The 13,652-nt window shown below is 38.8% G+C and overlaps 1 protein-coding gene across 7 annotated transcripts; it reads left to right on the top strand.

The window, feature by feature from the left end:
- The first annotated feature begins 1,747 nt into the window (after nucleotides 1-1,747).
- LOC103453540 (anoctamin-like protein At1g73020) lies at nucleotides 1,748-7,246 on the top strand. Of its 7 annotated transcripts, XM_070816960.1 has the most exons (18): nucleotides 1,753-2,192; nucleotides 2,284-2,460; nucleotides 2,966-3,035; nucleotides 3,150-3,265; nucleotides 3,577-3,703; nucleotides 3,775-3,875; nucleotides 3,956-4,047; nucleotides 4,155-4,259; nucleotides 4,384-4,647; nucleotides 4,747-4,879; nucleotides 4,975-5,088; nucleotides 5,165-5,232; nucleotides 5,329-5,459; nucleotides 5,599-5,681; nucleotides 5,763-5,870; nucleotides 5,994-6,152; nucleotides 6,253-6,382; nucleotides 6,466-6,564. In XM_070816960.1, the coding sequence occupies exons 2-17, from the start codon at nucleotides 2,287-2,289 to the stop codon at nucleotides 6,379-6,381; spliced, it is 1,974 nt and encodes a 657-aa protein (XP_070673061.1). In that variant the 5' UTR covers nucleotides 1,753-2,192; nucleotides 2,284-2,286; the 3' UTR covers nucleotide 6,382; nucleotides 6,466-6,564. The 7 variants fall into 7 exon arrangements, with proteins under 7 accessions (XP_008391297.2, XP_070673061.1, XP_070673060.1 ...); XM_070816959.1 differs by lacking the exon at nucleotides 6,466-6,564 and adding an exon at nucleotides 6,686-7,246 and having other exon boundaries at nucleotides 1,753-2,460; XM_008393077.4 differs by having other exon boundaries at nucleotides 6,253-6,564.
- Nucleotides 7,247-13,652: the final 6,406 nt, after the last annotated feature.

The following is a 13,652-nucleotide window of genomic DNA, read 5'->3' as shown; positions in this document are numbered from 1 at the left end:
TATCATCGATATGCCCCTGAGCATTCGGGATATTAGTGATAGACTGATATGGCATTTTGATAAAAATGGATGCTACTCGGTGAAAAGTGCCTATCAAGTGGGGTGAAGGGGTTTGATAGGCAATTCTTAGGTGTCATCCTCATCAGGAACTTCGTCTCCACTTTGGAAAAAAATCTGGTCCGCTCGTGTTCCCCCCAAAGTCAAGATCTGTGCTTGAAAATTCTATAGGGATATTGTTCCAACACAGGTATCTTTGATCAGGAAACATATCCTTTTGGATTCATGTTGTGTTTTGATGATGCTCCATTCACTTGTTACGTGATTGCTATTTCACATCATGCGCTTGGGTGCCGACCATTTTTGGCAGGCCCCCATTGTTTGGACAGAGCCTATCGATTTATGATTGGGGGTTGAAGTTAGCTTCTTCTCTTGATCATCTTAGCTTCGATCTTTGTTTAATGGTTTGGTGGGCCATATGGGGTGTTCAAAATAATATGTTGTGGAATGGGATTGATAGACTAAATATTATCGTCGCTAGGGCAATTAGTTGGTGGCAGGATTTCTAGAAGCTTGCCTTAGGGAACTGATCCACCCCTGCATCTCGAATTTCTTTGTCTTAGACCATACCCCCACTTGGTACAGTGGGACTAGTGGTTTGTAACTATCTTGGTCATTTTGTGGCGGCCAAAGCATTGGTGTTTGAGTTTGTTTCATTGCCTTTCCATATCGAAGCCCTTACGGTTTAAGAGGGGTTATTATTAGCGATTCATAAAGGTTATCATGATATCATTATTGAGAGTGATGCGCTCCAGATTGTCCCGGCATTATGCAACGGTCTTCTTAATGGTTCCTTGATGGGTAACATTGTGGAAGATTCGAAGGCGTTGTTGTCTACAATCACTGGAGCCACGGCTGCCCATACCCGTCGCCAGAATAACGAAGCTGCTCACCGCATAGCTAGATATGCTCTTTCTAGCTTGACCAACTATTCATGGTTTGTAATGTCTAAATTTTAGCTTCTTTTTTAGGCTGTAGCCTTAGGTACTTTTAGGGCTTTTGGCTTTCCTTTTATACTGAACCTTCTATCTATGAACTAATATCGTTGCCTTCAAAAAAAAAAAAATGTTGTCAATAATAATAGAAAAATATAGAAAAGTAAAAGCAGGGTTTATCATGCTTCTATTTTTTTTTTCGTAACATAGTAATTAGTGCCTATTTAATGAAATTTTGCAAGTGGCTAGTATAGGCTCATATATTTTACAAAACTACAATCTTTGCCCCTACATTATTGTTTTTGACAATTATTATATTACATTAAATAGTCATTTAATATATTCATACCAATTTATTTAGAGAATTGTTATTGACACTTTAAAAATATCATTCTACACTACAAACTTTTTATATTTAAAAAGAAAAATACACTTGTGAAGAGCGTAAAATGAGATTTTTTGAGTGTTAATAACACTTTCCTTTATTTAAAAGTTTATTAAACACTCAGACATTTTTTTTTGTTAAAAAAACTTCTACAAAAAAAAAAAAAAAATTTACCAAACACTCAATAACTTTAGTTTACAACTGCTTATTGTTATAACACAACAAAAACAATTTTTTTTAAAAAGCACAGTAATACCAAATCAACCCTAAACTAAACCTAAATGTAGGAACAGACTGTTACGTACTGTGCATACTCTAAGTTTGAAATTTGAACTGTTTGACAATTAAATACTTCTAAAATAGTTAAGTCAAAACGGAAAGACCCGACCCGAGGTTACATGGGGGTCGTACCGTTTGCCTTTCCTCCCTTTCCCAATTTCCATTCCAAATTCCAATCCGGAAAGCGCAAAAACTGAAGAAACCGCCAAATCCCGGAATCCACGTGTCCTCCTCCTCCCTCACCATCCTATGTGGTTTACCATCGCAACTTCTCGCCCCGAATACCCGACTGCTCAGCCACCTGTAGTCTTCTCTCTCCTCCCTTTCTCTCTCTAGAAACCCACATTGCAATATTTCCAATCCATTGCGACACACATTTGTCCATCATTTTGTTTCATCTGAGCACACACACCCCGACATTTGCGCAAAACTTATCGACCCGGTTCGGCAGAAAAGTTTCGTCTCTTGGCTCCGGAAAGCTCGAATTGTTCCCCAATGCAATGGCCCACTTCGCCATTTGAGCCGGTTTCTGCAAAGTTCGCGTCTTTTGTTGATTTGGGCATCGTTTGGATCTCGAAATTTGACCCCTTCGGCTGCTGGGTGCTGAAGTTGTTTGGTGGTGTGCAGGAGATGAACGCCGTTGAGGAGGAACAGACTGCCTTCGAGATCGGGGTGGTGGTTCCGAAGCGTAATGTGAAGGAGGAAGATAGAGCTTTTGATTGTGTGGAGGTTTTGGTGGAGGAGTTTAGGAATTTGGGTTTGGTTGTTGAGAGAGTGCATGGCGTTGTCGATGAGTTCATCAAGGTTTGATTTTTCAACTTTTCAACTTTTGTTCATTTGCATGTGTTTATTTTTTTTAATAATGTTTTGTTCGAACGAATTAATCTAATTTAAATTTGAAATTCGAAACTGGGTGCAAAAGGAGAGAATATTCTTTTGTTCTATATACTCCTAGAATGATTTTTTCATTTGGGTTTTTTGGAATTGACCAATTGGCTGATGACAGCAGATTTTGTAAATAGTTTATGATACGACATTTGTAGGTATAAATATTGCTTAGTAAGGAAGGAAAGTTATATAATTTGTTACTGTATTACTGAAAGAATCATATCTATTTAAAAAAGGTGTAAATTTCAGGGCGTTTTGCTAATCTGACGCTGAAAAGGGTCCTTATGCTAACATTTTGTTTGCAAATTTACGATACCGCAACATTATTCATGGAGACGCTGGTATATACAATTGGGCAGTATTTTATTTATAGTCTTTCTTTTGCTTTCTAGTTTCTAGAGCTTAGCTTTCTTTCTTTCAGCTGGCAGCACCTTTGGAGACGCTGGGCCGGGCTGCAGCGGAATTGCAGATTAAAAAACGAACTGCTATCGGTAATGATACAGTTGTATTCAAGTTGGTTTTCAAAGTTTCTTTATTTAAGTTCCATATCTGTAATGTGATTTGATTTCTTCTACTTGAAAAGTTAATATGACACTGGGTTTCAGGGATGGATTTACAATTTGAATGGGAGGAGGTTGATGCTTTTGTGAGACAGCCTGATGGTTCAGTGTTCAGTTGGTGTGAGCGTTTTCGCTGCTATAGGCACTTAATATATGGAATTGTGAGTCATTCGGCATATACTCATACTATAATGTTCCAATGGCTTCTTCCTTTCCCATGTTGTGTTTCACTCTTTCACTTTGATTTTACATTTCAGCTTCATGTTTGTCCCCATCCTTTTTTGTTATTACTCTTTGGTTGATTACATCCATCAATTGGCGGCTGATGTTTCGCTTTTTTTTCAAAATGTTGTATGAGTAGATGTAATGCAACTGAAACCCTTTGAATAAGTTCAATATGACTATATTTCTGTGTGCAAATATTTATCCATAAATGTGTGCCGTTGACAAGGTTTGATTTGTAAATTTACAGATTAACAAGAGCCGGTCAACTGTAACTTTAAGATTTGATGATAAAGAGTTCCGTTGGGAAGTCGGGGAGTATTTACTTCAGAAGTTGGAATCAGAAAGGATTGTCAAAGAAGTGTTTCCTTTGCATGGTATGCTTACAAAATTTTAAACAGTTTGTATCTCTGTTGAACTCTATATTAATATGATATTTTACTGATAGATGAAATAATAAGGAAGAAGCTCCTTCACTCATGGGCACTACACTGGTGGGACTTCACAAACCAGCCGATAGATGAGATTTATTCATACTTTGGTACAAAGGTAAACTAGTTGCATTAGCAAAATTATCTTTTTCCATATTTTGCCCAACACATTAAACAAGAATTTAACGTCTTTTGTAGATCGCCATCTATTTTGCTTTCCTTGGAATGTATACAAGGTGGTTGCTCTTTCCAGCTGCATTTGGGCTTATCATGCACATGTTTGATTTTGGGTGGGTCAGAACACTATTTCTTAGTTTCCCTGATGGCTGTCAACATTATTATATTTGTGCATTTTTGCTTATTTAAACCGCTGTGTGTTTGCATAATGCTTCTGTAGGTCATTGCAGTTACTGGTGCTCCCTATTTTCTTCATAAGCATAATATTGTGGGCTATAATGTTTTCACAGTTTTGGAAACGCAAAAATAATGCCCTTTTAGCCAGGTAATTTGGTTTACAAGAAAATTGTATTGTAGCTATTAGATCTATGCTTATTCATTTTTAATTTTTTTTTTTTTTTGTTCTTTTGTCTTACTTTAACTCTTCTCTTTCTGGGTTGCGTGTTTAGATGGCAGATTAGTTATCCAGTTAGAGCTGACCTGGGATATAGACAGGGTGTGGAATGGAGTTCCTCACCATCTGTTGAGCTTGCAAAAAAGTGGGGGACAGACAAAACAAAAGAAAAAGAAATGTTCCAAAGAATTGAGTGGTTTGGACGACTCATGAGATTCCGAAATGATGCTATCATTTTCTTCAGTATTATATGCCTTCAGTTACCATTTGAATTGGCATATGCTCATATTTATGAGGTTATTGAGTCTGATATTATGAAGTAAGATGCCGAGTCCTCTTGCATTCATACAAATGCATATACTTACCAGTTATTATTACAGAATGAAGATGACACATATCGCAATTTTTTTCTTTTCAGGTTTGGGTTGACGACCGTTTATCTTTTTTCAATTCAGTTCTTTACACAGATTGGAGGCAAGATCTCCGTCAAGCTCATTCAATATGAAAATAATGAAAACAAAGAAAAAAGAGCTGACAGCTTGGTCTATAAGGTGGGTTAAGTGGAAACTTATTCCATACCTGCTGGCTTTGTTGCCATCTCGTGTAGGGCTTTTTTACACTTCCAAGGACTTTTTGTTTTTTGCAGGTGTTTGGTCTTTATTTCATGCAGTCATATATAGGAGTGTTCTATCATGCCCTTTTGCACCGCAACTTTTCTACTCTCCGCAAAGTCTTGATTCAACGCCTCCTTGTGTCTCAGGTAGATGTTATATTTCATTCACTGTTTTTCTCTCTAGTTTATTTCTTATGTTCTTGTATTGGACAATGCTTTGTAGGTGTTGGAAAACTTGTTGGAAAACACGTTGCCATATTTAAAGTACAGTTATAAGAAATATAGAGTTCAGTAAGTCTGTACTATGTATTATCTTTTGGACCTTCATGTTTTTGGAGTATTTTAAGTTTACTTGAACATAACCTTGTCTGCCATTCTGGGGTAAAGAAGCAAGAAAAAGTGTGAAAAAGGTTCAACGACAGGGAAGATTCGGTTTGCTTCTAGGGTAGAGAAAGAGTACCTGAAGCCTTCATATTCCGCTAGCATTGGCATGGAACTTGAAGATGGGCTGTTTGATGGTAATATACTAATATGTCAAGTATATTCAATTATATATTCTTTTTGGCGTCTTTAAATTTGAATTTTCCTCATTATTTGTAAGCAATTTTCAGTATATTTCTATATTTTCAGCTGATTAGATCTGTGTTTGACCTGCAGACTTTCTTGAGGTGGCATTGCAGTTTGGAATGATCATGATGTTTGCTTGTGCATTCCCCCTTGCTTTTGCCTTTGCAATTTTGGTATGTTATGCTTTATGGCAGCTTGTTCCCTTTTAAGTTTTTTATGTTGATGGTATTTTGCTTAAAATTACACTTTTGCAGAACAACATCACTGAAATTAGGGCGGATGCATTGAAGCTTCTTGCCATGTTGCGCAGACCAACTCCTCGCTTTTCCACAACAATTGGAGCTTGGCTTAACATATTTCAGGTACTTATGGTTTATGGTTTGTGAAGCAAATACAAAGTTCGTATCGCTGAACTTTGTGTTCCTACTGTTTGTTTTGCTCTTTCATCGTCATCTTTGTAATGTGGGGTTGTCTGCAATTTGTAGTTTCTTGTAGTTATGTCTATATGCACCAACTGCGCACTTCTAGTATGGTTATATGATGAAGAGGGCAAATGGAAGATAGAGCCTGGCCTGGCTGCAATTCTGGTTATGGAACATGTTCTCTTGTTGATCAAATTTGGATTCTCCCGCTTTGTTCCCGAGGTGATTTCCTTCTCACCCTTCTGAACACAGTTACATATTTTCTAATGGTTAAAAGGAAGATCAAATCACCAAATAAACATTAAACTGGTTTTTCTTGCAGGAACCTGCTTGGGTAAAAGCCAACCGTGTGAAAAACGCGACAACAGCTGAGAACATGTGTTCTAAACAGCTATTGAGGAGCATTTCTGGAGAGAGGATGACGTTTGGTAATGTCAAGAAGTCGCAATGAGGTAGGAAGTTGATGCTGAAGTGGCACCGAAATTTGGGTTTTAGTTTTTGCTTGTTCTTATGGTGGACTTAAATTGTTGTGCAGGTAGATGTATAGTATTGGAGAGTATTTACTTTCCTTGAGATTGTTTAAATTCACATTTAATATAAGAGATAGCAGAAATGTGAAGCAATTTAGTTCTTATTTTGCGAGTTAAAAATCAAGTATTTACATTTAATATAGACTATTAAAGCTCTCTTAGTATTATGGTCTAAATTAGTTGCCTATTATTTTTATATAAATTAACCAATTATAGTTGATGCAGCAAAAAGATGTAAATACTGTCATTGTCTGTCTTCCAAGAGTGCGTTTAGAGGTTCATATTCTACGTCTAATGAAACTTGTCATTCGGTTGATGCTGACGAGAGTGCATTGGGTTTGTTTGAGAATTGCGACTCTGAGGAGCTACTTGAAGGCTGTGAGTTGGTAGAGATTGCAGGAACAGTTGAGAATGCAAAATTGAAAGCACAGCTGGCTTCTGCAATGGCTGTGATTTGTTCATTTTGGCCTCAAGTAGACTTTGCATCATTGGATGGTAGTAAAGTGGATAATTTATTCAAGGATGCCCAGAGAAGACAGCTGAAGCCTTGCACCGGAAAGATGAATATGGAATGGGGACAAGCAAATGCAGTGTCTTTCATTGAGAAACGCATTCAACAACTTCAACAGAGACTCTCTGATTCGCAAACCCAGATAAAAGGTGTTAACTATCGAGGACAGACAACGGATCTTGTTGTGCTGCAAATGTGGGTTTGAGTGAAACGGAGGAGATAATCAGATGATGCGTGGGTGGGGTGCTTCAAGTTTGACTTCTTCAACCCTTCGAGCTTGAGAGAGAGACATAGCAGACTAGACAGGTGGTGGGTGGGAGGGACGTCGCGATGGAGATGGCAGTCAGGTGGTGGGTGGAGAGATCTCGATTGACGAGACGGGGACAGAGTGTAAGTCTGGGAGTGAGATTGATAGGAAAGAGAGTCGAGAGTTCTGAGAGTTGAGAGGGAGGAGAAGGATCGAGAAACTGAGAAAGGGACAGCTGCAACCTAAGAGCAAGTCCACCCGAAGATTTTGTGCCAGCACCTAACGCATTTATTCACTCAAATCAACAGTAATAGACCCCAGTAAAAAGTAATAGGCCAAAGCATCTCCACCCCTAAAAATACGTGGCACCCAGCCTATCTAATATTATATTATTTTATTCATATCAATTAATATTTTATCATTTAATTTATTTTTTATTTTTTCTTCTTTCTTCCTTTCCCTTTCCGGTCCTTTCTTTATCATTTATTTTTTCTTCTTTCTTCTTTCTTCCTTTCCCTCACCATGTCGGTACCAATCAATACTCAACCTCCGACCAAGACCTCGACACCCAGGGCTTCAACCTTCACGGCACGATCGCGGAGCTCAACCTGGCCACCTTAACAAGGTGTTTGTGGCCGTTGGGTTTTTGAAGCGGGACCCGGACAAGATCTGGATGGCGCAAGAGCACACGGACTCGCTGCTGTGAATGGAGTACAGGAAGACGAAGCGGCCGGTGGCGTTCACGAGGTCGACGAGAGACGGCCTCCAGTTCAAACTTCCTTTGAACGCCATGCTGGCGTCACCATGGCATCAGATAGGCCGGTCCCAAGGTCTGTCGATTTTAGGCCGTCCTGTGGACTGGCATGGGCTGGGTGCCAGTCAATTGGGTTGGTTGGAGCAAATTCACTGGGTCCTGGCCTATTTTTTCGGCTGGGTGCTGGGCAAAAAGTCCTCCAGTGGACTTGCTCTAAAAGAGTGACTGAGATGTAGATTGGGGAGATTTTATCAACGGTGGAGATTAAATCTCCACATATTGGACAGTGGATACGGTCTGTACCAGAGGCTCGTTTCCTTTCCAATTTGGACCCGCCCTGCCCTGTACCCACCCCGAATCGCTTAGACATGCCCCGACCCGCGAATTTAAGCCTTGTTTGCCCACCCCTGGGCGGGACCATAGGCACACATAATAGTATAGTTTTCCAATACGAATTAATCAAATGGGACCATTCATGTATGATCAAGGTATAAAATATCGATGATATCGGAAATATTGGTAGTCCAAAAACACAGAAATATCGATAGAAATATCGGAATATTATCGATATTAATAAAAATAATATGGAAACCACGGAAATTGTAAGAAAAACTTGGAAATTTTTATTGAAACTTTGCAGGATGTTTATGTAGTTAATTATCTATTAGTTTATCACAAAAAATTGGAAGGAAATGCATTGCATGATGGATTTAACTTATTTAAGTTGATTATATAGCGAGCTGGTAAACATTGTGAGTGTAGAAAATATATAGTAATTAATGAAAGAAGTTTAAACACACCATAATCATTTATATATAATGAATTAGTACAATATTTTACACTTTATACATTGCATGGTAAGATACATGAGTGACTTAATACCACATAGAGTTCCTATGAGGTTCAAATTTTTCACTATCTTCATCATCTCTATGTGTAGAGTAAGTGTATTGTGAAGAGTAGTTATCAAATGATAAATCCCCAAAATAGTTTTGCATGTAATTGTTAACATGCCACCCATATGGATCCGAGATTGGTTGACATTGTCCATAAGCAAAATCATTTGAAGATTGAGTCTCAGATTCTTTCCATGAGTCGCTCGATCCTATCCCAACAGGAATGGGATATGAATGGTAGGGAAATGGTTGGTTATGAGTATAACCGTAGTTACTACTTCCCACTCCAACAGAGTCCGAAGTTATAGATAACAAGTCATCTTCTTGACTTGACAAAATTCTCTTGCCTCTTTCTCTATGAGTATAATCATTCCCTATGGCACCAATTTCTGGTCCTGCCCGCCTACTGCCATGGTCCTCATCTTGTGTTGCATGCATGAAGTTTGCCTCACTAGTGAAAGGGCTCATAAATCCGGGAGGTTGTCCAACATAGTTTCCATATCCACCACTACCTCCAGCTCCACTATATCCTTCACTACTACCTCCAGCTCCACCTCCAATGGTAGGTGAGTCTCCTGATCTTGTAGTATAGCTATCATTAGTATCAGCATGATCTTGTGGTTGTGTAGGATTGGAAGAAGGTGGAATACCAGTGTTTCTTGGTCTTGGGCGCAAAAGTTCTTCGAAAGAGTCAGTGCTGCTAGATCCCACCTCCTCCTCTAATACTCTTTCTACATTTATCCCTTCATTACGTGCTTCTTCAGCAACTCTAGGAGTTGAGTTGCCTTTATCATCATCTAAATGAAGAGGTCTAATCCATTGATAAAGTTGGTTACCCTCTGTATCATCATCTTCAGCAACAATATCAAACACATCTAGTGGGTCACCACGGTCGACATGATCTATTTCTGCTTCCTTATCTCGAATTTGAAGCTTCATGTTGTAGTAGCAATAAACTAATTTTTCCAACCGACTATGAGCCAACCTATTTCTTTGTGTTGTGTGTATGAGTGCAAATGTACTCCAATTTCTTTCACAAGCAGATGAGGAAGCTGTTTGTGATAATACTTTGATTGCTAACTTTCTCACAGTTGGTGCATCAGTCCCATACATGATCCACCATTCAGCTATAATGAAAACAATGTTTATAAGCCTAATAACTCCAACAAATTCTATTATAATAGTGAAATATGTTTACACTCACTAGGAGACATTTTTGTTCGAGCAGCAACTCATGTTGGTTCTCCAAAAGTTCTTCTTGCATCTTTAAACCATGTTAGCTGAATTCAATAAATCGTGTTAGCTTAATCCAACAATGTAATTATTATAATTTAAGTAATTGTGTACCTCATTTCCAAATTGGCCAACTGCTGGTGATGCAGGGTCTAATTTAGAGTATATATTATGTACAGCACGTATAAGGTACCATCATCTCCACCACCGGGTCTGTATTGGTATCGAGGATTCAAATAATATGCTGTTCAAAGAAACACATACTCTAATAAGAGAAATAATACTTATGCAACTAAGAAATAAATTGCAAATTATGACATAATTTATACCTGCTGCATGCAAATCGTGGTATAATGTTTTATATCATCGGTCATCAATTATCCTTATGACCCACCTTGCACCATGTTTTCTTTCCAAGTCATCCTTCACTACACGCATCAACTCATAGATTGCCCCCATAGTAGAATACACTTCTGTGTCAACGATCCGTAAAACTTTATAAAGAGGTTCAAACACTTGGCACACATGTTCTGATTGAGTCCAAAAAGCATGATCAAGCACTATACTTTCCACTATACGACCTGCATTTGAGCGGCTAAAATTGTGGTTGGCCCAATCGTCACTAGTGAATAATTGATTCAACCCTGCTTTCTTCTTAAGTAGGCTGTCTAATGCAATATAGTTGGTGGCGAATCGAGTGGTAGCTGGACGAATAATTTCTCCTTTGCAAAATTCACGCATCTTTGCCAACAACCAACCGTGATTGTAAATATAATTTGTGATTGTTCTAGCTCTTTTTACCACAGTAGCAACATTCTCTCTTTTCCCCATTGCCTTAAACATGAGATCAATATAATGTGCTGCACATGATGTCCAAAACACATTATGATGCTTCATTAACTTTTTTCCAGCTTTGACAAATGCAGAACCGTTGTCGGTCACGACTTGAACAACATTATGCTCTCCCACCTCCATGATTACATCCCTCAATAATTTGTAAATATACTTGTAGTTCTTTATATGGTTATGAAACATCAACAGACTTCAAAAAAATTGTCTTTCCCTTGGAGTATACCATGAAGTTTATGATAGACAACTTGGTCGGGCCAGTCCATCCGTCACACATGATTGTGCAACCATTAGTTTCCCACTTTGACCTCAACTTGTTAACATACTCGTCAATGTCTTTATACTCCATATCCAAATATTTGTTTCTTACCTCATAGGGAGTGGGAGGTTGTACTCCAACACCGACCTGTTAACATCCCAATACCATAGTTTTGAAATGATGTGATGATGCCTTCTCAGCAGGGACATGTTCATAGATAAAGAACTTGCTAATTAGACGCCCCATTCCCTCATTCACATTACCTCCAGTGAAATAACTCCAAACACTCTTTTGACGTGCTTTGGATGACTTATATAAACTTGGGGCTATTGGTGGTGTTGGTTATGATTCTGTAACACTCTCCCCGTCTCATTTGTGCACCACCATTTGTCCCGGAACCTTGTGATCTATTAGGAATTTTATGAAGGTGTTCTCTTTCCCATGCTGACTGTTTGGAGGCACGTAATGCTTGTTTCAAACTACGTCGTTCTTCAGGTCCCATGTCATCATCACATTCGTCCTCATGGTCACCATCATCACTGTCAACCGCTTGGCCAATGACTTCTCCTCGTAGCCCAGCTCAAATATTTTCCATTCCATGTGTTATATTTTCCTTCTGCTGTTTTTTATTTTATAATAATGTGGTGATGAATGCCTTCACTTCTGGGGGGGGACATTATCACATCGTTGGACATTATGTGTTGGATCTAATCCACTAAGATGGTACTTAAGTCGTGTCACTTTTCCACTCTTCATTACTCGACCACAATATTTGCAAATTGTGCCATGTTTGTTTCCGTCTATTGGGTTTCCATGTTCCTAAGCTGGATCACGTTTAGTAACTCCACTGGACATCTTAAACATACCTATATTTATTTTTCATGAAAATTAGGCAATTATTTTTTGGCCAAAAAATATAGTAGTGACAGAAACATATTAAATAGGAAGTAAAGAAAATAGGAAGTAAAGTTATTCTACAGAAGAATTAAATAGGAAGTAAAGAAAATGATTGTAAGAATTTAAGTAATTATAAAAATAATATGGAATAATAAAACCTAATATTAATGAATAATAATCCAATTTGATAATAAAATAATAAATAAAATTAAATATATTAAAATTATTCTAGGGAATAATTATAAAACATTACTTAATTACTTCAAAAAAATTAACATGCAAGTATAAATTACAATAATATAAATATAAGTTCGTAAACTTACATTAAATATGGAACCCTTTGTGTTGAACCTCCGGAATGGATCTGGAATGGCTCTGAAAGGGGTAAGGGAAGAAGAAGAAGAAACGAAAAGGTGTAATAGAGGTTTTAATTTTCGAAGGGTCAAAAAATGTGTGATGATCTGATACTCCACCTCTGAGAATGTGAAAGAATAACACAGTGGCACACGGTTTTGAATGGTCTGAAATTGTAAAAGTTGTCCATGGTCTGATACTCCACCATTATTTTTGTCCATGGTCTAAAATTGTACAAGTTGTAATTGTAAAAGTTGTTTGGGTTTTGAATTATTTAGATGCTTTTGAATGAAACCACCATTATTTTTGTCCATGGTAAAAAAATGTGTGATCATCTGATACTCCACCTCTGAGAATGTGAAAGAATATCATGCGTGGCACACGGTTTTGAATCTTGATGCATGAAACCACCATTATTTTTGTCTTGTCAAAAATTGTACCATTCCTAAAAGCTGTAAAAGTTGAATTATTTAGATGTTTTTCTTTTCTCACACCGTCACACACCACCTACACACATACACACACGCCACCGACACACACACACACACACGCACACACAAAGATCACACACGCACACCACACACGCACAACACACGCAAACACGCACACAGAAACGTCAGTCGTCTCTGGATCCTTCTTTCTTCTCCCTTTCCCTTCTCCCACAAACACACACAGATCTCACAGATCTCTCAAAGTCTCGATCCTTCTCTCTTTTCCCTTCTCTCTTCTCCCTTCTCCTACACACACGCACAGAGACCTTAGTCTCTCGATCCTTCTCCCACATGGCCTTCTCCTCATCCCTCGCCTTTCTCCTCGTCCGCGTCTTCCGCCTCGTTGGCGAACCTAGGAACTCTCCGGCGAGTTCTCTTGATCCTTCTCCGCCTTCCTCACCGATCCCACCGACAACAACCCTACCTCTGTCGTTGACTCTAGCGACGACCACCCTGACCCCTAATCGCCCCCAAACCCCAACCTTAACCTTCACAACAACCACCCATTCTCCTCCTCCCCCCGGAGCCTGCCCCGTCAGTGCCGCGCTTGCCTCCGTCTCTATTCCACGTCAGCTTCAACCAAGACCACGCCTGCTTCGCCGTGGGGACAGACCACTGGTTCTAGATCTACAACTGCGATCCATTCTGCGAGCTCTTTCGTCGCGACTTCTACAACGGCGGCGGAATCAGCGTCGTTGAGG

This window comes from Malus domestica, chromosome 17 (assembly GCF_042453785.1).
Source record: "Malus domestica chromosome 17, GDT2T_hap1".
Taxonomy (NCBI): Eukaryota; Viridiplantae; Streptophyta; class Magnoliopsida; order Rosales; family Rosaceae; genus Malus; species Malus domestica.
Note: the sequence above shows the minus strand (reverse complement) of the source record. Positions and strands in the feature narration are given on the sequence as shown.